Source organism: Microcebus murinus, chromosome 20 (assembly GCF_040939455.1).
Source record: "Microcebus murinus isolate Inina chromosome 20, M.murinus_Inina_mat1.0, whole genome shotgun sequence".
Taxonomy (NCBI): Eukaryota; Metazoa; Chordata; class Mammalia; order Primates; family Cheirogaleidae; genus Microcebus; species Microcebus murinus.
The window spans coordinates 9,703,786-9,727,413 of record NC_134123.1 but is presented as its reverse complement, the minus strand read 5'-3'; the positions used below and the strand labels follow the sequence as shown (position 1 = coordinate 9,727,413).

The window sequence follows — 23,628 nt, the reverse complement described above, 5'->3', positions numbered from 1 at the left end:
ACTACTCCCCCACATCCCACCTGCCACTGCAACTCAAACCAAAGACTGTCCTGTGAATGATGGCATGAGCTGCCTCCCAGATGTGATTTTCTCATGCTTTCCACATAAAAAGTGATTCTCTAAGTGAGGGCTTCTGACGTCTATGTCTCTCCCCTAAGCCCCAAAGAGCACTTCTCAGCTTTCACAAAACATACTCTTCGAGGAGTTGTGGGGCTCTATCAGTTCCCATAGGCTCCTTTTGGCACAATCTCAAAGCATATCATTGAACTTGGCAGAGGTCAGCATTAAAAGGAGTAAAAGGATGAGAACAGGTAATGCCATTCTGGCCAAGTTCCCAGAAGTGAGAGGTGTTTCCTAACATGATTTTAAGGGCTAAATCTGACAGCTTGGGTTTAGATAACACAATTTGTAAAGTACCAAGGCTTATTTTAAGGCTGGTGGACCTTTACATCTGGTCTCTCTAGACTAGAAATTCAAAATTAAAGGAAAGGTCAAATCTCAAGTGCCAAGCTACATTTTGAATGACTTACCTCCACTTCTACCTTTGTGAAGGGTTGGCAGAAAGTAAGCACACAGAGCTGAATGCTGAAGAGAAAAAAGAGAAAGCTATCTTTAAATGGTAATAAAAATACCATCTAATATTATTCAACAATCCTTTCTTTACAAACACCCCCACATCACACTTCATATATATTTTCTGTTTATAAATGCTACACTACAGCTATAGTACTTCTTGGACTTAGACAACTATTGATATTCGAAAGTTAAATTACCAAATGAATACCAAATATGTATTTGTGAGTCAGAGCTTCAGCTCAATAGACTAAATCTCAAATTTGAAGTTTCCTTGGCAACCCAGACTCACAGACCTAAGTCTCCAGAGAAATTACCCAAGCCTATATTTCAAGGTACATGAGTGTATTTACAGAAAAAATTCTGAGTAGGACTTCACATTTCTAAACTTTCTGATATTAAAAAAAAAAAAAAAAATCAGTGGACCTTTCCTTAAAGGCAAAAACTTTATCAAAATTGTCCCAGTTTTGGTTATAGGGAAATCTGAAAGGTTTAAATTTCATTGTGAGGCTACACCAAGCTTTCTTTAAAGTGATTAACCAATCCTTGCAAAGATAATTTTTAAAATAATTGCTCCTACTTATAGATTTACAGTAAATATTTAGACCTTCTGGATAAGATTTCTATGGGATTTTTAGTTTAGCCTCATTAGACAGTAGACCCAGAAATCAGGTAGAGTGGATCAGACTACATGTTTAAGAAAACAACCAACCAACCTTTCTTTGCTATTAAGAAATTAAAATATAATTTATCTATAAAAATTACCTAAGAGGGCTTACTTAAGGAATTTAGGAGTTTAAATTTAGGAGTTTAGGAATTTAGTTAAAAGAAGGAATTTAGGAAGATTTACCACTTCCATAAATAATTATAAACTATTATAATGTATCAGTTCTCAAACCTTCCATCTGAAAAGGAAAAAATATTTTACAATCTATAAACTTCAAACAAAGTCAATTCACATTATCCATCATAAGGTAAATTGTTTTTTAAATTATTTGAATGGAGCTATGGAATTCAATTATTTGAATAGACAAAAGCTATTCTGAAAATTTTGAATGCTGTAAAAAGAATGAAACCACACATAAGATCTCATTAAAACTGTCTTGTACATACTACAGACAAATCAAATACTTCTTCAACTGATACAAAACAGCTTTTCATAGCTACCCTTCTTGAAGTTTATTCCCTGAGTCTCCTCTCCCTTAGGATATCCAGTTTGGTACAAAATCTCTTCCTTAGATCTGTGTCTAGAGTAACACTCGGAGCAAGGGCAATTGAGAAAATTGATTTAGAAGTAATAGACACAGTGCTAACAATAACATTAATTAGAAGACAAAGGTGGAAATGAGATTTTCCACAGGTAAGCGCATGTAGCATTTGGGCAAAACAAAGTTGTGCCTTTTAAAGATTTTGTGCTTGTTTATAAGCCCTAAGAAATCTTGGAACTCTTAAAATATTTTTTTCTTCCTCTCTGTCCTGAATTTTCTCTCCAACTTTTTCTCCTTTTTACACACTTCCCAGCTTAGAAACTGGTTTGACAAAACTCTTCTACTTTCCCCTTCCAGAAAAGCCTTTTCCTATTTGATCTCCGTATTTGCCCAGATTGTTGTGCAAGCAAAAAAAGTCATACAGACTGCATAATGAGCCCAAAGTTACTATCTCCATAAGAAACTAAACTTGTAAAGGCCCAAAGGATCATACACTTCAGCTTATTTATAAATAAGCTACCCATTCAGTTTTAAGATATTTCTTTTTCTAAAGTGCTCTCATACTAGTTTCTCCTAATTTTCCCTTATATAGAAGCTAAAAACCAGGAATTCAAAATCAGTAGTGGCATGAAACACGTATTCTAGACCAATGAATAAACTGATTTTCTGGAGAGTTAAAGATAATATGCTGTGTGGATATCTTTTATAATTTATGTTCTTTATTTTTGGTGTTATTTGCTTACCTTCAACTACCAAGGACTGAAACACAACAAGAATATAAATGTTTCCCATAGGTTAATGTTTATTCCACAGGCTCATCAGTTACCTATTCTGATTTAAATTTATTATTTCAAAGCAATTTATAAAAAATAAATACGTTTTTAGAACTATTATAATACTTGTAAGAAGAAATAGGCTGGGCAAGGTGGCTCATGCCTGTAATCCTAGCACCCTGGGAGGCCGAGGCAGTAGGAATGCTTGAGCCCAGGAGTTTGAGGTTGCTGTGAGGTAGGCGGATGACATGGCACTCTAACCCAGGTGACAGAGTAGGACTCTGTCTCAAAAAAATAAATAAATAATTTAAAAAATATTTATAAGAAATAGAAATATTTATAATTATGAATAATTATGCAGTATTAAAAAATTGATTTTCAGAAGTTGGTTGGATTATGTAAAAGGTATCTAAAGAAGCCTACAATGTTCCTGAAGGTAAATTATGATTTCCTTTTAAATATTTAGAAAGGAATGTCACCTATTTATTAACAACGTTATTTGAACTCTGGGTTTAACGGTATCAAAAGTAGACAAGCTCCTGGGGAAAGTCCTCAAATCCAGGTGTTTCATATGGTTCTCACCCAAATTTAAACAGTCTCAGACTTATCTAGGGAGAACTAAAAAAAGATCTTGAGAGAAAGCAAGTTTCTATATGGTCTGTTCTTTCCAAAGGCCTATTTCAGTTCTGCTTGCCTAATAGTGAAACTGTATTCCTCTCCTCTCTTAAATGCTTATAGAAACTGCTGATCCCAGTGTTTTCAAAATCCAAGAACGGAACTGAAATCTTGTTTAACTATTTTCTCAACTCATATCAGACACATTCCAACTATTTCAGGATATATGACTAACTTGCTCTTAACTGCTTAAATCAATGTGGTAATAAGGATGGAGACACTAGATAATGCTAAATCTACAGTGGAAATGAAGTCATAAAATTCAAGCTAAGTGTGATGCAAACTAGGTCACTTAACAAACTGGCAGACAAACACTCGAGACTCATTTGAATATGACCGATAACTAAAATTCTGCACACAGGAGACACTAGGGGTTAATGAGCAAGACAGTGATGTTCTCTATAGAGACTGACCAGTTACAAGATTTAAGACTCTGATCAGAAATGTTTACTTTTATAAAAACAAGGCTTTTTTTTTAAAACAAAAGAATAAATGATATTTTCTTTATTCACTAAAATAAACTTTATAAAAACTATAAATTTACAAAAATTTATAAAAACTAATACTTACAATGTATATCCTTGCCAAGTCCAGGTCACAGTATCCTACAATAAAAGAAGGAAGCATTTAAGTTGTTACAGTAAATAAAACAAAGATCTTATTTTAATACACGGATTTGTGTACATCTTTTTTTGAAATTAAAGGCAACATGTTGAAAAGTAAAATAAGCATATTATTATTATTAAAGAACAGTGAACTGATCTATGAATTCTTAGATTATACACATGCACAGCAAAGATCCCTCTTCCTTATGTCATCACCAACCTTTTTATGGAATGAGCTGTTATGAATTTTTTTTAAGAAACTGTTGTACATACTTAGTTATTTTTCTCCTAATATGAATATATCTGGATAATTAAATAGCATACAAAAAACCCAGAATATATCAGTTCTCAAAAAAAAGGTTATTTGGGAGAAAAGATTAATAAAGTAGTGCATAGTAAAAGAATTTGAATACATGATAAATTCAAACCTATAGGTGGAATATAATGAATAAAAGTCTGATAGATTTTAATTCTTTTTCTTAATCATAGGAGCCTAATATTGAGAAAAAAGACTCTGAATAGAAAGTTGAACTGATCAAGAACTCTGAATCTTAAATAGCATAGATAACTAATAATTATATCCTGCCTTTTTATATGAATTCTCTAGTTTAAGAAAAAAAGTTCTTCTCAGAATCAAAATATTTCCTCAAAAATCTTTCTTTAGGAAAATGGTAGTACAATCAGCATCTGGAGGACAACAATGTACTCAGATGGAGCAGAAGAGACTATTTCTTGAGTCAACTCTGGACTTTATATAAGTTGTTAAGTTCTTTTCAGATATTGTCTTATTTAATTAAGCTACTTGCCAAGGGTCACACAGGTAGTAAGTACTGAGCCCGTAATTAAAGACCAAGCCTTTCCCAAATTTATCCTGCTACTTTAATCCTTCTCCATTAGTAATGACCACTAATGAGAAAAAATTTCCTTCTAGGCTTAATGAAAACCACAAATTTCTACTATGCAGTCTAATGAGACCCTAATATGTGACTTAATCAGATGATCATAGTAACAATAGAGTGAAGGTAAGTGAATGTCTTCCTGAAGTATAGTAATAGCAAAATAATAATAATATATGCCTATGGGGCAGAGTTTTAAAAACTAGATGTGGCAAGCAAAATGAGTCTGCCCATCTGGGTCCATCATTTATCTATTTACAACATTATTCAAATATTAAAAGAAGTCCTAGAAAATTGTGCTGTTTGGAATATTTAAAATTCTGCCCATGGTAAAATACTATACTTACCAGCTGGTTTGGGTATCTGAGGAGGATGGGCTGCACTGGAACTCCCGGGATGAAGGCTCCTATAACCACATTGAAATTTTATAGCACATTTTTATATGAATAAAAATTTTATAATAAAGAAAAAATTAATAATAAATAGTATAAATATACTGAATATTTTAAGAGTATACATAACTGAAATTATTTGCTAAATGTTGGGAAATCCCTAGTGTTGTTTACCAAAATGAGGAATTTTTAGGATTAAGAACTATTTAAGAAAATATTAAATGCTATGCCTGACCCACTTAAAATATTTATGTATTTATGTATTTATTTTTCCCCTTGTTTTCATTTCCAAATACCTACCTTTCAACAGGATTCAAAAAAAAGTAATGACAAAATCAAGACAAAGAGAAAATAAGAAGAAAGTTTACATGAAACCCAATGCTTGAGCAAGAACCACCACATTTGCTATTAATAGAAGTGATTCATAACTTGGGCGGTGAGCATTCTAGCAGCTGATACAACATTTTAAAGTGTTACAAATTACAAAGAAAGTTGTATTCACTGATATTGTAATGTTAAAAAAAATGAACCCTAGAAGGCATCTGAAGACTTTATAATGACAATGAAATAGAAATATAGGTTTTCTGCTTGATCACATAGGATGCCATATGTCTATGAGGGTTCCTTGAAGGAAAAGAGAAATGTTAGTGGTTTCTGCTCAAACACACACATGCACACAGAAGAAACATTACAAGGAAGAAGGGGTTATTATACCAAAAGAGAAAGCAAAGAGTTCTGTGGATCCACAGCATTAAAACTTATCAGAAAAGAAGAAATGCTCAGAGCAAACTAGAGAGTTATTTTGGGTATTGCTATCAAATCATTTGAGAAATCTTCCATGTTACTTTATTATAATACAATAATTTATCTCACCTGGTTTAAAAGTAATCAAACAGGAACGATTAGTACAAGTACCTTCTGGGAAAACTAGTATCTTGGGAGAAAAGGAATAGATTTAATATTTCAGTCTAATTAATATATTACCTCTTTACTCACTGTCTTATGACTTCACAAACAGCTGCCAATGCTTAAAAAACAAAAATGAAATAAAAGGCTAACACTTGATTCTAATGAAAACCATAATCAGATTGTTCAATTTTTCTCTAAAAGAAGTACAGTCTGAACATTAAGATAATCAGAAAATGGATTTAAGCTTTGAATAGAGAATACAGTTAACAAATGTTTCTTAATGATGATACTAATGATCTGAATAAACTTAAAAGGAAGTGTGGAGCATAAGTCATGGTCAAGATGTACACAAAGTGTACATTAGGCTATATTAAATTCTGTAGTCTGCTATACATCCTTAAGCAAATAATTTCCTACTTTCTTTGTTTCAGTTTTCCCATTAAATGATATTTACTCCTATAACATATAGCTCAGGGATGTCTTGAGGACAAAGGAAGAAATGCTTACAATGTGCTTTATGCTTACTTGAATTAGTTGACATATGGAATACAACTTAGTATCTTTTTTTAAGGAAGTGTTTTTAGCTTTTAATGTACTTTATGTTTTCCACGTGAAAGAGACATAGTACAGTTAGTTTTCCTATTACCTAAATAAAATAGAAGCTTGATTTTCTGATGCTTTTAAAATTCAGCCATGAGTAAACTGCTAGTTATGTAAAATGAGAAAGAAACTCCCTTGCACCCACAGCAGTTAGTAACATGTATTTTATAATAACTAAAGGGGAAAAACACTGAGCTATACTGCCATGATAACAAGTTATTCATAAAATAAAAATTATGAATCGGTATAATTCCAACCTCTAATTAAAAAATTGGTTACCTATAACAATTGGGTACAATATCAAATATATTCTATTCATAGGAAATTCTACGGCTACACTACTAACAATGAATGGATATAGAGGGAATCATAAAATCTCAGAGCTGGATGGGGCATTAAGTCACCTAACATCGCTAATGCTTGAATTCTTTCTACAATATCCCCCCCAAGTGGTTGTTTAGTCAATGCCCAAACATTCTAGAAAAAGATTCTAAATCAGACCATTCTACCTCTGGACAGACAGAAAGTTCTTCCTCAAAATGAGCAAAATGAGCTGAAATCTATCTACTTGTTATCTCTCACTTACCAGTCATGGATATATTCTTTGGATCCACAGAGAGAAATTAAACACTATTCCAATGCCAGCTATTCCCTATTATCTTTTTAATATTTGCTCATATGTCTTAGTTTCTAAAATCTCCTGATTGGTCACACTTCCTCTTCGTACTTGGTACTTGGTAATATCTACATGTTATCCTGCGTGGCCAGATCAATGCAGGACTACCAGTCTGCTAGATGTCACTTGTTTTCAACCGGCAAACAGAGGGATACTCATTAGAATCACCCCTGGCTTATTAGCAATAAATGTCCCTCTGTTGCCCTCCAAGGAAGGGGGTGGTAAGATGGTAAAGTTAGAATAAAGATTCTACAGGTGATTGTAATGTGCCCCTTGAACTGAAAAACACCATCTTAATATTCTTCAGATAGGATTAAAGATCTTAATCACTTTTTCAGCAAATCCATCACACTGTTGAGTATAACTGAGCTTTAGTATCTCTTATTTTGTCTTTAAAACGGCAAATACATTCAGAGTTAGAGAATAACTTTTTATGACATAAAGAAAAAAATGGTTCAAAAGTTTGGAGAATAAAAACATAATGATACATTGAATTCCATGGAGTATCTTACGGGGAAGAGGACTTCTTAGTACTCACTACTTCATGTATTTTGCATCTATTATACTAAAGATACCTGGGTGTCTGCAGATATTGCTACCTGTGGACTCAAATGAGTAAGTCTATAGATGTACAATAAATAAACAGTCAATACATATAAGTGAACCTCCACTGTGTTTTACCTGGGGCCATTTCCCTTCTGATGTTGCTCGCTTTATTATTTCATTTATTGTGTTTTTTCGGGAATCCGGATCTACACGGGAGACCAACACTGGTTGCACAGCCCGTAACAGTCCTTTAAAACAAACAAAAAGTCACAACCAAGCCATTTTTTGGCTAAAGCCACCACAGCAATGATACTGAATGTATATCATTCAACAAATTTTATGAAACATTAAAATGACAGTAAATCAAAGTTAACAATTTTTTTTAAAAAACCTCCAGTTCAAAGTTTATTAGAACTTAGCTTCTAATTTCAAAATAAAGAAGCAGATATTTATACCTAAAACTATGTCATTGATTTAACAGAAGTAAGCAGCAAAAGTATGAAAAGAAGCAAATGTAATTTTCTCCCTAAAGGTCTTCCTCCTCAATTGATATTAAACCTTTGGAATACACTACTAGATTATCTTATTTTATTTTAGGAATACCTGAAAATTGATTCTATAAATTCATTGTACATAAGGAGGGGGCAATTATTAATCATTTTACTAAAATTTTCAGCACAACAGTTTTCTAAATAGATAGCTTCCTGGCACATGCAAAATAAACCTCAATTTACCAACAATCTATTGCTACACAACTATTTAGGAAAAAACCACATGACAGAAAGCACAGTAGCTATGTTTTAAAAAAAGTGTCTTAGGTGAATAACAAAGGTGCAAGAACTATTATTTCTCCAGAGCACCAAGACAACAGCAGGCAACTTTCACACCTACTCTCATCACTTGATGTTTACAACAATCTTGGGACAACAAGAAGCAGTTACTTGGAGACTAATTCCTAAGGGAGAGACCAAAACATCTGGTGGGAAAAACACTTCACTTGCTTCATTATTTTTTATGACAGGAAGCACTTATTGTTCCACATCATAATTTTCAAAGAGTTACACATAGGTCCCTCATGGAGATTTTGGGGGCAATGATGAAGAAAACAGAGTTAGGAGAAAAGACTTAGGGCATTTATCAGACTAATACTCTGAAGAGAAATTCATGAAATAGCATGTAACCTGTGTGTTCACAAATTCTTTAGTTAAAATGTCTCAAATCTAGCACATTTAGTATTTGAAAACCAGTCTTTCTGGCTATATATAACAACAGAAAGAAATGATGGCATAATGACAAAGATAAATTTTAAAAAGAACTATGAGGTTACAGATAGGGAAGTCTCCTCTAATCTTTTTTCATAAATTCATTCTTTCCACTTAGTACAACATACAATAAACACATTTGAAATGTTTTATTATTTAACAATTTTAAAAGGTTATCAATAAACTACATACAACTCATTTGACTTAAAGCATGAGCGTGAAAATATTTTATCTGTTACAAGTACTTACTGCCAATCAAAGGAGCCTGTGCGTTCTCACTTCGAGATACCAGAGAAGGTAACCCAGCCACAACACAAGCAATTCCATCAAAGAATGTTGAATGAGGGGCGACAACAAAAACTGGTGCTTCCAGAGGACTTGCAATCTTTCCTTTCACAGCAACTATAAATCCCATTGAAAAGAACATGGCACGACCCAGAAACTTCAAAGCCGTTGCAGTAATTTTCCTTTGCAAATAAATACAGAAAAGACATAATTAGCTTTGCTAATTGAAGCAAGCAGCAGAGCTTTACTAAGAAAACCAAAACATGTCAGCACATTTCATGTTAAAATATGAGCTAAAGAGAATAATAGCTAACACTTGCATGGAGCGCCTTCTGCCAAGTGCCAAGCACTATTCTAAGTGCTTTACATACTTAGCCTAATCTTATGATGTAGGTATTATTATTATTTCCATTTTACAGATGGGGAAACAGGCACAGAGAAGAAGTAAAGTAAATTTGCCCAAGAACATGTGGCTAATAAATGGCTCCAACATTCTGAGACTACAAACTGATAAAAATTAATGTTCAACACACATCCCCCACTGAGACATCCAAATCAATATAGCCCTTCAAAGAAGTCATCTTGGGAATCTACATTTATGTAACGAAGACAGTAACCTCCCAAAACACTTTTAGAACTCGCACAATAAAACTGTCTTCTGAATTATCTCAGGGATAATTTTATTTTTTAAAAAAAGTAAGTCTTGTTATCTATACTGTCAGAACTCTTAGACATCATCAAGAATCTTCAGAAGTAAATTCACCATCTCACTTCCCTGGAACAGAGATGTACATAAACAATTCCAGAAATCTACTTCTTTTACTTTTTAAAAAGATTCTGCTACTAAAGAGTAATTAATCCATCACACTGTGCCAGGAACTGTCCTGGACACACAAGCCAAGTAAGACATAGTCTCTGACCTTGATAAGCTCATCAAATAGGAAAAGAAAAAAGTACTTCCAGGAATGCAAACACAGGATAGATATCTCAGTATGTGAATAAGCATGCAGTTTTTCACAAAAAATAAAATATATACATCACCCACGAGGTATCTACTGAGAGTTTCTTTTCAACATATTATGGGGGCACAAATGTTTAGGTCACACATATTGCCTTTGCCCCACCGAGTCAGAGCTTCAAGCCTGACCATCCCCAGATGGTGCGCACCACACCCATTAAGTGTGAATATACCCATCCCCCTCCCCCCACCTGCCTGACATCCAATCAATGTTACTATTATATGTGCACATAAGTGTTGATCAGTTAATACCAATTTGATGGTGAATACATGTGGTGCTTGTTTTTCCATTCTTGTGCTACTTCCCTTAGTAGAATAGGCTCCAGTTCTATCCAGGATAATACAAGAGCTGCTAGGCCACTATTGTTTTTTGTGGTTGAGTAGAACTCCATGGTATACATATACCACATTTATTAATACACTTATATATTGATGGGCACTTGGGTTTTTCCACATCTTTGCAATTGTGAATTGTGCTGCTCTAAACATTCGAGTGCAGATGTCTTTTTCATAGAGTGACTTTTGTTCGTGTGGGTAGATGCCCAGGAATGGGATTGCTGGATCAAATGGTAGTTCTACTTGTAGCTCTTTAAGGTATCTTCATATTGCTTTGCACTGAGGTTGCACTAGTTTGCAGTCCTACCACCAGTGTATGAGTGTTCCTATCTCTCCACATCCATGCCAGCTAATGAGAGTTTTAAAAAATGGGTTTCCTATCTAATTCTTTCAGCATTCTTATGATAATATAATGAGGAGCAATTAGCTACTAGCTCCTAGTAAGTTTCTGTGACTTTTACTTCATAGTAAGTAAATACTATGTAATACTAGTAAATACATAGTAATACTATGTCTTACTTCATAGAAGAAAGACACAGAAAACCAAAGTACTTGTCCAAGAGGGCACAGGGACTGTACTTCCCTTTCTTCCCTTTTAGTTTAGTGATGAGACTTCTATTCATATAAGGATATGTATGAAGTATGCCACTTATTTTTTATCTATAGTGATGTAGCTTCTGATGACCACATTTATCCCATATTCAGAGCCATTAAACACTTCTATTTAAATGTTTAAAAACGGCTGAAAGTCTGATGCCACATAGTAACTCCAGCATTACCTGTTTGAGAGGAGACAGAGATATTGTTTTAATTAACAAAAGTAAAAAGTCCTTTTCTAACATTTATTATATATATTTTCCAGATCGTTAACGTATTCCTTCCATCACCCTAGGTTTTCATGAACGACTAACAATAGAAACCAAAAAAAATAATCTGAACAGAGTTGGTGAGTCATGAAAAACATCCCTTGAAGTGTTGTTTTATGCCACGCAACCCTAAGTTATAAAACAAAGGAGTGTGATTTGCAAGAACTGAGATTTCTCTGGGGCATTGGCGGCACTGGATTCATTTCCACTTCAAACCAGCCTTGTGTTTGATATTGACATTTGTTCACTAGAACATGAACTGAACAGCAAACTGCATATTTCTTTAAAAGTTTCTAGAAGAGTATTTCTCAAAATTTTTGGAGGACGTGTTCCCATTTGAGATTTAGATGAAAGGAATATATCCTTGACAGAGGGAAAAAATTGTGCATAATTTCGGAGAGTTCAACAGTGCTGTAAAACCCATCTGTAAATTTGGAATCCATGTGGAGTCCATGGAGTCCACATTAAGAGGCCCCACTTTTAAGACATACAGATGGCAACGGTGTGGTTCTGCTGAATAAGAATGAACTATTCCCAGTAGCTTTGTTCATTCATGATCAGTCTGTTCTCTAATACCATTCCAATTAGATAATGCCTAAGAAGCAGTTCCATTCTTCCCTAATGCTAATATTTTTAAAAGTAAGGCTATATTAGCTAATAATTAAGTTGTTATTAATAATAATTACTAAAATAACCAATAAAAAATAACTGAGCCACTTAATTATATCACTGTAGAAAGCATGTCATTACTGAAGAGGAACAAGAAAAAATGTGAAAACTAAGGAAGATTAAAAGAAAGCAAGGTATTTTATAGCTGCAATGGTTTCAGGTATACTAATTGGGTATCTTTCAGAACCAAGGATATATCACTTTTTGTAAATAACTCAAAAAATAAAAGGTTTTAACATTAGGAAATTACAACTTCCAGAGAAGATTATTATTATGTACCTGGGCAGTAATTTCTATATATGATAAATTAAGACCAGTTTCATCAGAGAAACAAAAATGAATTATTAAAATTGAGTAGGCAGCAGTTAGATAAAACTGTTGATCACTAACTAAACTATGATAAACCCCTTTTTATCTTAATTTAGCATTATGTCCAAATATTTGAACATATTTATTTCTTACCTCCTCCAACCAGTTATTGGGTGGGTCAGCTTTTCAGGACAGCAGACTGTTGAAATTGCAGCAAATGGCCATGCCAGTAATATAATTAATGCAACCAATAAGGCACGAATTGGAAGCAGGATTATTCCAAGAAGGAAAATCTGAAAATCAAAGTTGGTAATAAATGGTGAATGGACATTATTTTAATGCATAGCTATTACCCAGAAATATGTAACAGAAAAGTTGTATACTATTCATGCATTCACTCAAGGATAAATTGAGTACTATCCTGTATTAGACAAAGATTTAAGCACAAAGAAAAGTAAGACATATCTGACCTCACGATGCCTACAAAGTAGCAAAAGAAAAAGTGAAGAAAAGTATAAGACAATTGATTTGTACATTCAGGAGAGTGAATAGAGGATGCTGAGGGAACAAAGAAAAGGTATATCTGACTTAGCAGCCAGCAAAAGCTTCCTAAAAGAGGTGTAGCCTGAATAGTCTTCTAAGACAAGCAGAAGCTAGCAAGGTAAGAGGGAAAATTTTCTTTTACAGAGGTATAGGCAGAAGGAAGAGTGTGAATGAAAGCATTAGAGGGTGAAGAAGTAAATGCATTGTGGTATATACCTTTCTGACCTTTAGAATTAATAACAATAAAGAGATGGAGAAGAAAATAGGAATAAAATATAGGAATAAAAAATAAATAATAAGAATAAAACATAAATAAATTAAGAATTGCAAATAACATGTGGCTGCTATGTACCAGGATGCTATGTACTAGGCACTCTAAGAACTTGTAATGTAGTAACTTACTCAGTTCTTATAATAAGTTATAAGTTTTACATACAAGAAAAGAGTGGCACAGAGGGAATTAAATTAAATTGCTTAAGATCACAGAGTTATTAGTAAGTGGTAGAACCAGGATTGAATGAACCTAGTTTGATTATAAAGCCTTTGCTCTTAATCCTTGTACTGTACCAACTTTTAAGTGAAATAGACTATCCTCATGTATAACACACTATCTTTTCTATTAGCCAATTATGCTACTCAAACAGTGCCATATTTTTTCTTTCTCTATTGGTCCTTACATGAATTTGATCATCATCAAATAATTTAGGAAAAAGTATCAAAAATATTCTAATTATCTGATGTCTGTCCAGTTTGATGTAAAAATTACACACAAGGAAATTTTCAGACATTAAATATACAATGAGTTTTGATAAATGTATACTCATGTAACCACCATCCCAATCCAAGATACAGAACATATTTACCACTCCCAGAAAATCACCCTGTGCCTCTTCCAGTCGATCCCTACACTCAGACAACCAATGCTAAATTTCTATCACCATAGCTTAGTTTTGTCTGTTCTTGAATGTCAAATAAATGGAATTACATATTATGCATTCTTCTACTTACCATAATGTTTTTTAATTCCACTATGTTGTTTCATATATCAGTAATTCATTCTTTTTGATTGCAGAGTATTATTCCACTATATGACTATACAACAATATGTTTACTGATTCTAGTATAGATAAACATTTGGGTTGTTTCCAGTTGTGGGCCATTATGAACAAAGCCACTATTAACATTCTTGTATGAGCCTTTCTATGGATATGTGCTTTCATTTCTCTTAGGTAAATACCTAGGAGTGGAATTGCTGGTTCATAGATGTTGTTTAACTTCGTAAGAAACTAGCAGCTTTCCAAAGTGGGTTATATCATTTTTAAATGTCCCTGGAAATGTATGAGAATTTTAGTACATCCTTGCCAACATTTGGTGTCGGTAATCTTTTTTAAAAAATCAACTTCATAAAGGTATAATTTACGTAAAATAAAATGCACCTAATTTAAGTTTATAGATTATGAGTTTTATAACACATACCCCCTATGTAATCATCACTGCAATGAAGATATTTCCAGGCCGGGCGCAGTGGCTCATGCCTGTAATCCTAGCTCTCTGGGAGGCCAAGGCGGGTGGATCATTTGAGCTCAGGATTTCAAAACCAACCTGAGCAAGAGCAAGCCCTCGTCTCTACCATAAATAGAAAGAAATTAATTGGTCAACAAATATATATAGAAAAAATTAGCCGGGCATGGTGGCGCATGCCTGTAGTCCCAGCTACTCGGGAGGCTGAGGCAGGAGGATTGCTTGAGCCCAGGAGTTTGAGGTTGCTGTGAGCTAGGCTGACGCCATGGCACTCACTCTAGCCTGGGCAACAAAGTGAGACTCTGTCTCAACAACAACAAAAAAGACATTTCCAATACCTCCAGAAGTTCCCTTGTGCCCTTTGTGGTTCAATACACTCTCACTGGCCCTAGGCAATCACTGATAGCCTTTCTTTCACTATAGTTTTACCAGCCCTAGATTTTCATACAAATGAAATCACATAGTATGTACTCTCTTATGTCTGGCTTGATTACTCCATATTTTTGACATTCAACCACATTGTCATATGTCAATATTACTCTTTTTAAGTGTAGAGTATTATTCCACTGTATAAATATACAACAATTCATATATTTACTCACTTGTTCATGGATATTTGGCCTGTTATAAGTTTTTAACTATTATGAATAACTCCTAAGAATATTAATGTTCATATTAATGAATATAATGAATATCAACATATGTCTCTGAAAGATATACATTTTCATTTCACTGGAAATGAAATTATTGGGTGATAGAGTATGTTTAACTTTATAAGAAACTTCAAAACTGTTTTCCAAAGTGCCCCTACCATATTTTACACCCTCATCAACAAGGTATGAGTATTCTTGTTGCTTCACAGCCTCACTACCATTTGGTATCAGTTTTTTTAATCTTAGCCATTCAAGTGGTTGTAAAAGGATATCTCATTGTGACTCTAATTCGCATTTCCTTGATGAAAAAGGACACTGAGAACATTGTTCATATGTTTATTGATCATTCCTTAAACTTTTTATATTAAGTGGCCAAGTCTTTGGCCTATTTTCATTGGGTTGTTACTCTTTTTCTTAATCGATTTGTAAGAGTTTTTAAAAAATATATTCTGTACATAAGAGTTTTATTAATATATGTACTGAAAATATTTCCTTCCGTTCTGTGGCTTGCCTTTTCATTTTCTTAATGGCATCTTTTATTTAGGACATGTGTTCCAGCAACAAATTCTCTCATTTTTTGCTCATGCCGACATTTTTGAAGGATAGTTTTCTGCTGTACAATTCTTCGACAGTCATCTTCTTTCAGCACTTTGAATATGTCATCCTACTGCCTTCTGGCCTTCTTGATGAGCAATCAGCTATTAATCTTATTGAGGATTCTTTGTACATGATGAGTTGCTTCTCTCTTTCTGCTTTCAAAATTATTTTTCTTTGACTTCCATCAGTTTATGATGTCTCTAGAGGTAGATGCTTTTAAGTTTATTCTACTTGGACTTCCTTGAGCTTCTTGGGTGTGCACATCAAAGTTTTTCATGAAATTCACCAAATTTTTGGCCATTATTTCTTCTATTTTTCTACTCCTTTCTCTCTCCTTTCCTGGGACTCCCATTATGAATATGTTGGTACAACTGATAGTGTCCAGAGGTATCTGAGGCTCTGTTCATTTTTCTTCATCTTTTTTTCTTCATGGCCCTCAAATTAGATAATCTCAATTGATCTACATTCAAATTTGCTGGTTCTTTTTTCTCTTTAATTTAGTCTACTATTGAGCCCCCTTGAATGAAGTTTTCATTTCAGCTACTATATTTTTCAACTCCAGAAATTTGATTTGGTTCTTTTAAAAAAATCTTTATTGATAATTCTCCATTTAGTGAAACACTATTTCATATTTTTCTTTAGTTCTTTAAATATGGTTTCTTTAGTTCTTTAGACATGCTTTTCTTCAGTTCTTTGGACATGATTTTCTTTAGTTCTTTGACAATATTCAAACTGTCTGATTTAAAATCTTTGCATAGTAAATCCAAAGTCCGGGCTTCCTCAGAAAACATTTGTATTGATGGTTTTTGTTGTTGATATTGTTGTTTTTTACTATTTATGGGCCATGCTTTATTGTTCCACATCTTGTAATTTTTTTTAATGAAAAATGGACATTTTAAATAATATAACAGAGTAATTTGGAAAATATGATTCACCTCCCTTACTGGGCTTATTGTGGTTACTGTCTGTTGCTGTTATTTATTTGTTTAGTGACTTTTATAAAATTAAATTTGTAAAGTTTATATTACTTGTCATATGTGGTTACTGAAGTCTCTGATCAGTTAGCTTGGTAGTCAGCTAATGATTCCAGATTTTCTTAAATGCCTGGAACCAGTAAGTTTCCTAGTGTTTGCAAAGAGTTTCTGTGTACATGTTGGATCACACTCAGCCAAGGGACAGATCACAACTTCACTTTAGCCTTCACTTCTGCTTGTATAAAGCCTCAAGATTAGACAGAGGTGACAACTTAGGGTATTTTTAGATCTTTTCAGGGCATGTGCATAGCCTTGGGCATGCACATAACCCTATATATGTGGATGGCCTTCTAGATTCCCAGCAATATCTCAGAGCTTTCAAAGCCCCCTATAGATACCTCATCCCCTAGCTTTTTCTTTTAAGCTTTTTTGGCAAGCCTATTATTTGCTCCAACTGTTACTGCCTCAGGCAGCTCTGACGGTTAGGCAACTGTCTCCGGGGGTTTTTTTTGTTGTTATTGTTTTGTTTTAAGAGACAGGATTTCAGTATGGTGTCCAGGCTGCCCTCAAACTCCTAGGCTCAAGTGATTCTCCTGTCTCAGCCTCCTGAGAAGCCGTAATTACAGGTGAATGCTTTCCTCTGATTGTTTCTGGCAAACACCCCTGAGAAAGGGCTATTTGCACTGCATGAGCTCCAGATAAATCAAATAAAGATAGTCTTGCAAATGAGGTTTCTAGGAAGCCATCAGACCAAGCAAATAATGATAATTCTCTGGGAATGGGAATTTAAAGAAGCTCCAACCCTATTTTTCCTCCTCTAACTGGCAGCCAGGCTGTAGGTTTTCAAGGCAACTACAGAGTTGAGGATGGGGAATTAGAATAGGGTAAGTTAAACTGTCACAATGCTTACTGTTCTGACCAAGAGTCAGAACTCTTGAATAAAAGCTCCTCGGATTGCTGAAAGCATTTGCTTAATTTTCAGAGCTATGACAAAGTTGACTCTGTCTTTTTTCCTTTATTTTTGCCAGTGTTTTCATTGTTTTTATGAAGATGATTATCAGAGGCCCTGAAAATCTTTTTTTACTTTACCATTTTGCGGATTTCCTATCTCAATTTTTTTCATTCTGTTTTTTAGATTTAATAATTTCTGATGACATATCTTCAAATTCACTGATCCTTTCTTCTACCATAACCAATGTGCTATTAGGCCCACACAGTGAATTTTTTTCATTTCAGATATAATAATTTTCAGTTTTAGAATGTCCATTTGGTTCTCTTTTATAGTTTCTATTTTTTTGCTAAGTTCTCTCCAATGATTCACTCATTATAACACTTTTTTAGTCCTCGGGCATGTTTATAAGACCTACTTAACAGTGTTTATATGCAGGGTCCTACACCTGGTTATTTTAGGGTCTATTTTTATTGTGTGCTTTTTCTCTTGACCATAAGTCACATTTTCCTATTTCTTTGAATTCCTATTCTTGTTTTTATAGCATACTGGCCATTTTGGATGATACATTGCAGATATCCCAGATTCTGTCATCTTTCTCTGAAAAGTGTTGATTTCTCTCCCAATAGGTAGGTAAAATACTAGCTAACTACCTTCACCTTATGGAGGCTTGGTTTTACCTTTCATTAGGAATAATTTGTTTGAAGTTGCCCTTGGTCTTAGACTGAAGTCTTAGTCCAAGGATATAGCTTTTCTCCTAAACCTTTGTGAGGTTTCAATGCCTGAAGTGTTTACCGAGGCCCACTTGGTGGGATTCGAATTGTGCCCCCACTGTGGTGTTCACCAGTTGAAATGTCTGCTCAGCTTCTTCATTCTTCCAACTGTTGTTTTCTTCAAGGGTCCTTGAAGGCTTCTTTGTAAACACACAGTTCAGGGATTAGGGAAGGATTGGAAAGAAATTTATATGCCAATTCGGGAGTTCCTTCATCTCTAGTTTCCACTTTCTGAGATTTCTCCCCTCAATTTCCACCTACTCTGATAGCCCTGAACTCTGTTCTCCGATAACATCAGGCCAATAAGACTGAGGCTTTTTAGTAATCCCCTCCCATGATGTCAAGCAAGAACCTCAGGGAAAAAAGTAGGTGTAGGGAGGGGAATCTCACATAATACAGTACTTTTCTTTCAAGGAACAAATATCCTCCAGTTTCTGTTTAATTTTTATTACTCTTCATACAGTTTTATATATTTTGACCAAGGTTGAAAATTATTATCTACTAGAAGGTTTGTCTGAATTAAGCTGCTCCACCATTTCTGGGACCCAAACTAGCCCTGTTAAATTATTCATCACTTGAAAATAGACTTATAAATACAGTGAAAATTTGCCATCACTCTGTTTCCTATAAAATAGAATATGTATAAGGTAAGACAAGTAGGAGTTCCAGAACTATTACATAGAAGAAATCTTGGATCTAGGAGATTTTTCTTGAAACTCTACATGGTAAGCACATTATTTTCAGATAAAGTTATATTTATTTGGAGTGGGTAGTGTGATGGAATGGTTGGTGTACTAGAGAACAGTACCGTGGAGAAGATAAGATGACTAAAGTTCCCAAGTCACTCTGGTAGGTCATTAGCTGAGATTCTCTTCAAAGAGGTCTCATTACTAGAAGACCAAGAAATAATCTTTACTGAAAGAAAGGCCCACAGGAGAGACCCTGAAGAAAGAGTTGGAATGAGGTTAAAGTATGTACACTTAAGAGTCACTCATATCTATACTGAACAACCAATATGGATTTTAATGGAACAAATTATCAAATATTGGACAACTTTTTTTCTGTGCCATTTTAAAGGTCTGCAACAAATAATAGTACTTAACAGTATACCAATTTTGAGGTAACTCTGAAAAATTAAGAGGATTCTTCCTCATATTTACATTTGGTAATATGTCATCTCTGTAGGGAGACCTTCTCTCAGGGTTATTCTCTGGTTTTTCTTCATGTCACTTATTAAAACATAGAACTATATATTTTTGTAACTGTAACTTTACATTTCTCTGTGAAATGTAAGGACAACAGTCCTTAGGCAAGACATTGATCATCATTCAACATTAAATTTAGTGAATTTAATCATCTAATGTGAATTAATCACATTAAATCATACTTAAATGAAAGTATGTCCATCTTTTAAAATGGATAATACAGATAACATTCTTTTTCAACCATGCCTATTGAAATCTTCCCTTTATTCATACCATTCAAGCCACTGAAAACTCTTTGGTATCTCTGATCTATATGAATTTTAAAAATGTAAAACATACCCAGACCATGTTCAATCCCATTCAATCCAAGTAGCAAATTTTACATACAGCATACAATTTGTAGACAACACACAGCATAACTACCAATTTTAAGATCAGCAAACTATACTAGATTCTTTCACACATTATTTCATTTAATTTTAAAACTCATTTGAGTTATTACTATTTCAATTTAATAGATGAGAAAAGTGTAGTTAAGAAAGGTTAAGTGACTTGGCCAAAGTTATAACCCAACTAATAAATTACCAGGTCTTCTGACTAAGACTAGCTGTCTTCCCAATTATACAGCTCTCACAGCTGTACAATTGGGAGAGTTCTCTAAGTAGTAACAACCTAGGCAATGAAAAACTTAATTTGCTCTAGATGCAATATAAATATTTATAAACATGTTACTCTGATCCTCCCTCCAAAATATGAAGCCAAATAGATAAACATACTTTCATTTAAATATGACTGATTTGAGTACAGCAGATTAAATTTCATCTTGAATGATGGTCAATATATTTAGAAGTGTTTCAGACATTTCAAGATATAAAGAAAACATCTGTCTATTTAAAGACATAAAGATAAAGTTTTTAAACTTTTAGCTTCTTTACAAAGAGGTATTACTACATTCCTATGTTCCTCTTCCTCTCTCACCCCCTTCCTCAACCAGACACCTATGTACAATTACTCTAAACACCACCCCATGCTGCTTAGCCTAGCACTTAACTTGCATCTACTATAGAGGTCTATGGTCTTAGTGCATACAGGCAGATTGCAAAAATTACACTACTTCAAATCCAAAGTAATGTGTGAAATGGACAGGAAAACATGAAAACTAGTTTTCCCCCTACAGAACACACGGGACAAATGCAGTTTGCAGAGTCTATCTTGTTCTCTGATCACTAACTTCCACAAAGAGGAAGTCCAAAGAATGAGTGTAACTGCTAATGGTAAAAGCAGCCTTTACAAGAAAAAGGAAAGGAAACTTCCCTTAATAATATAGTCATTTAAAAAGTGGAAGACAGCCTGGGCTACCTCTTATCCTTGAATTTAGGAAAAGTTTTTGGCTGAAGACAAATTCAGGACCAAAAACTCTTGAACACTTTAAGCTCACGGTTTTGTCCCTTTTCTTTGCTTTCTGATTTCCCACCCTTGATGCTCCTGCTCAGCTAGTTCATTCCAGACTCACCTGTCATTCTCATTCCAGACTCACCTGTCGTTCTCATTCCAGACCTGGGCTCTCCGCCTTCCCCCTCACTCTCTCCACCCCAGCCTGACTCCTCTCCTTCTCCAAGGCAAAACAAAACAAAACAAAACACCCGAAAGCCCTCCAAACCTACTCTCCTGCGGCAGATCTGCCTCCCGATCCACTCTCAGGAGCTCCAGTTGAAGTTTCGGCGACAGATTCATTGTCCCTTCTCGGGCATGGCATGTGTCCCCCGCCACCAGCCGGAGCAGCCTCTTCCTGTGTGAGACCCGCCCGTCGGCTCCCACGGGCTCTGCATCTCCCCTTCGCGCGCACACGCTCGCGCCGCGCTCAGTTCTCGGCCTCACCTCTGCCCCCTCCAGACTCACCGACGCTCAAAAGTCCGCTCTCTCCGCCCGCCAGTTCTCTCGCCCTCAGACGCCTCCGCGCGCCCGACCCACGCCCCTCACACCGCGCCCCTCACTCCGCGTCCCGGGCCGCACCCCGCCCCCTCGCCGCCCTCCCTCCACACCCACGACCCTCAGGCCACCTCCCCCTCTGACTCCGGTCGCGTCAGGCCACCTCCCTCTGACTCGGGGTCCCGTCAGGCCACCTGACTCTGACTCCCGGTCCCGTCAGACCACCTCCCCGCTCGGCCGCGCGCGCCCTCGGCCGCCCCGCCCCGCCGGGCCGCGCGCTCACCTGCACCCGGCGGGCCGCGCCGATCTGCGTCAGCTGCACGAAGGGGTTCGGCACCGGCGGCGGGAAGAAGGACGCCTGGCGCGGCACCATGGACGGCCGCAGCCCCGCCTCCCCGACGCCCGAGCCCGGCACTGTGGCCGCCACCGCCGCCGCCTCAGCGCACCGGTTCATGGCCGAGCCAGGCGTGGGACCCGGCCCGGGAGACAGACCGGGAGCACCTCAGCCGAGACCGAGTCTCACCGGGTCCCGGCCAGAGGTGTCGCTCGGGGGCCCTCTGCGCAGGCGCCGGTCACCTAGCCGCGGGCTGCTGTTGCCCCGCCCCCTCGGCTCGGACACACCCAGGCCCCGCCCTCTTAGGCATCTGGCCCCTCCTCCTTGGTGATAGAGCCCGCCCCTTGGAGGTGAGTGCTTTTCCTTCAGAGCAATGACCCCAAAGGGAACCCCATTCATTATCCCTAACAGTGTGACACACTTCAGCCAGAGCTCCCTGCCTTAGGGTCAGGCAGACTGGATTTTCTATGCATTTTATTGGGCTGTGTCTTTGGCCAAATCACTGTCTCCATGAACCTCAGTTGCCTCCTTCTGTAAAATCAGGATGAACACAACTCAGATAATCAGAGCCTGGATCCGGAAATGCCAGAAACAATCACTTCCCTGGGGCTGTCCCATTAAGTGAATTAATATATCTAGGGTGGGCTTTGTTTATCGGTTTGATTCCTGGTGTATGTTTTGTTTTTGTGTAACCAGTTTCAGTTGAGCGTTTGTTGGTTTCAGCCGAAAGAGTCCTAATCTATAATAGAATTGGTACCAGGAGTGGAATCATTGCACTCAACACATATGGACCGATGGGGGGAGATCATTCTCCAGAGGAAAATTGAGCTAATATCACTAGAAACTTGCTTTTAAGTTACTATTAAGCTGCTATTAAGAAACTTGCAATTGCTAGGACTCATCCACTGTCCCCCACACTAGATGAGGAACCTGACCCAGGAAAGGGAAATGACTTGGCCTGTGGCTTCACTTCACTCTGAGGAAGTTCAAGGTTCTGTATGGCCCTATATGGGAGGGTGGGGAAGGAGAGGACCTGAGATCAGTGGTCTAGCCCTGAGCGGCTGAGAGTTAAAAGATGGAAATCAATAACAACTCAACCTTACTGCTCAAGTCTGCTAACAGCAGGCGGGCAGGCCAGGATGGGAATGGAGTCTGAGCCCTGGGACAGCTGCTCCTCCAAACATATCTATCCACTGAGTCTCACAATATTCCAATGCTACCTACCGGATACATGTGTGGCCTTGAGTTAGTTACTTAACCTCTCTGAGCTTGTTTCCTTGTTTAGGAATGGGAGACTAATTCTTACCCCACAGGGTTATTTATAGTAACAATTAAATAATGCACACGTAGTGTTCACAGAAAAACGCTCAAGAAATGGCACATTTTAGGCACTATTATGTTGTGGAGCAGCTGAAATTTCTAATGTAACAGAGTACCTCGATAACAGTGTATTCCAGCCATGATATAAGATTCCCCAGCCTTGGGGGTCCTTCAAGTAGGGGCTGGCAGGCCCTCGAGGCTCTTTAGCCAGATACTTGCACAGGTTCTCTTT

The 23,628-nt window shown here is 36.3% G+C and overlaps 1 protein-coding gene and 1 long non-coding RNA gene across 4 annotated transcripts in view; one reads left to right on the top strand and one right to left on the bottom strand.

Annotated features, from left to right (window-relative positions):
- Positions 1 to 7,989, top strand: part of LOC142862607 (uncharacterized) — a 61,452-nt gene extending 53,463 nt beyond the window's left edge. The window contains exons 3-4 of the long non-coding RNA XR_012913674.1: positions 4,766 to 4,856; positions 5,433 to 7,989. This is a non-coding gene — a long non-coding RNA (uncharacterized LOC142862607). The remainder of the gene's footprint in view (positions 1 to 4,765; positions 4,857 to 5,432) is intronic.
- The window catches only part of LPCAT2 (lysophosphatidylcholine acyltransferase 2), a 65,442-nt gene extending 43,103 nt beyond the window's left edge, over positions 1 to 22,339 (bottom strand). For all 3 annotated transcript variants that reach the window (XM_012755950.2, XM_012755951.2, XM_012755952.2), the window contains exons 1-8: positions 22,026 to 22,339; positions 12,752 to 12,891; positions 9,365 to 9,582; positions 7,989 to 8,101; positions 5,996 to 6,056; positions 5,078 to 5,136; positions 3,800 to 3,834; positions 531 to 585 (exon numbers count right to left, since the gene is read on the bottom strand). In XM_012755950.2, the coding sequence (XP_012611404.2) occupies positions 531 to 585; positions 3,800 to 3,834; positions 5,078 to 5,136; positions 5,996 to 6,056; positions 7,989 to 8,101; positions 9,365 to 9,582; positions 12,752 to 12,891; positions 22,026 to 22,196 (852 nt within the window). In that variant the 5' untranslated portion in view covers positions 22,197 to 22,339. The remainder of the gene's footprint in view (positions 1 to 530; positions 586 to 3,799; positions 3,835 to 5,077; positions 5,137 to 5,995; positions 6,057 to 7,988; positions 8,102 to 9,364; positions 9,583 to 12,751; positions 12,892 to 22,025) is intronic.
- Between the last annotated feature and the right edge of the window lie 1,289 nt (positions 22,340 to 23,628).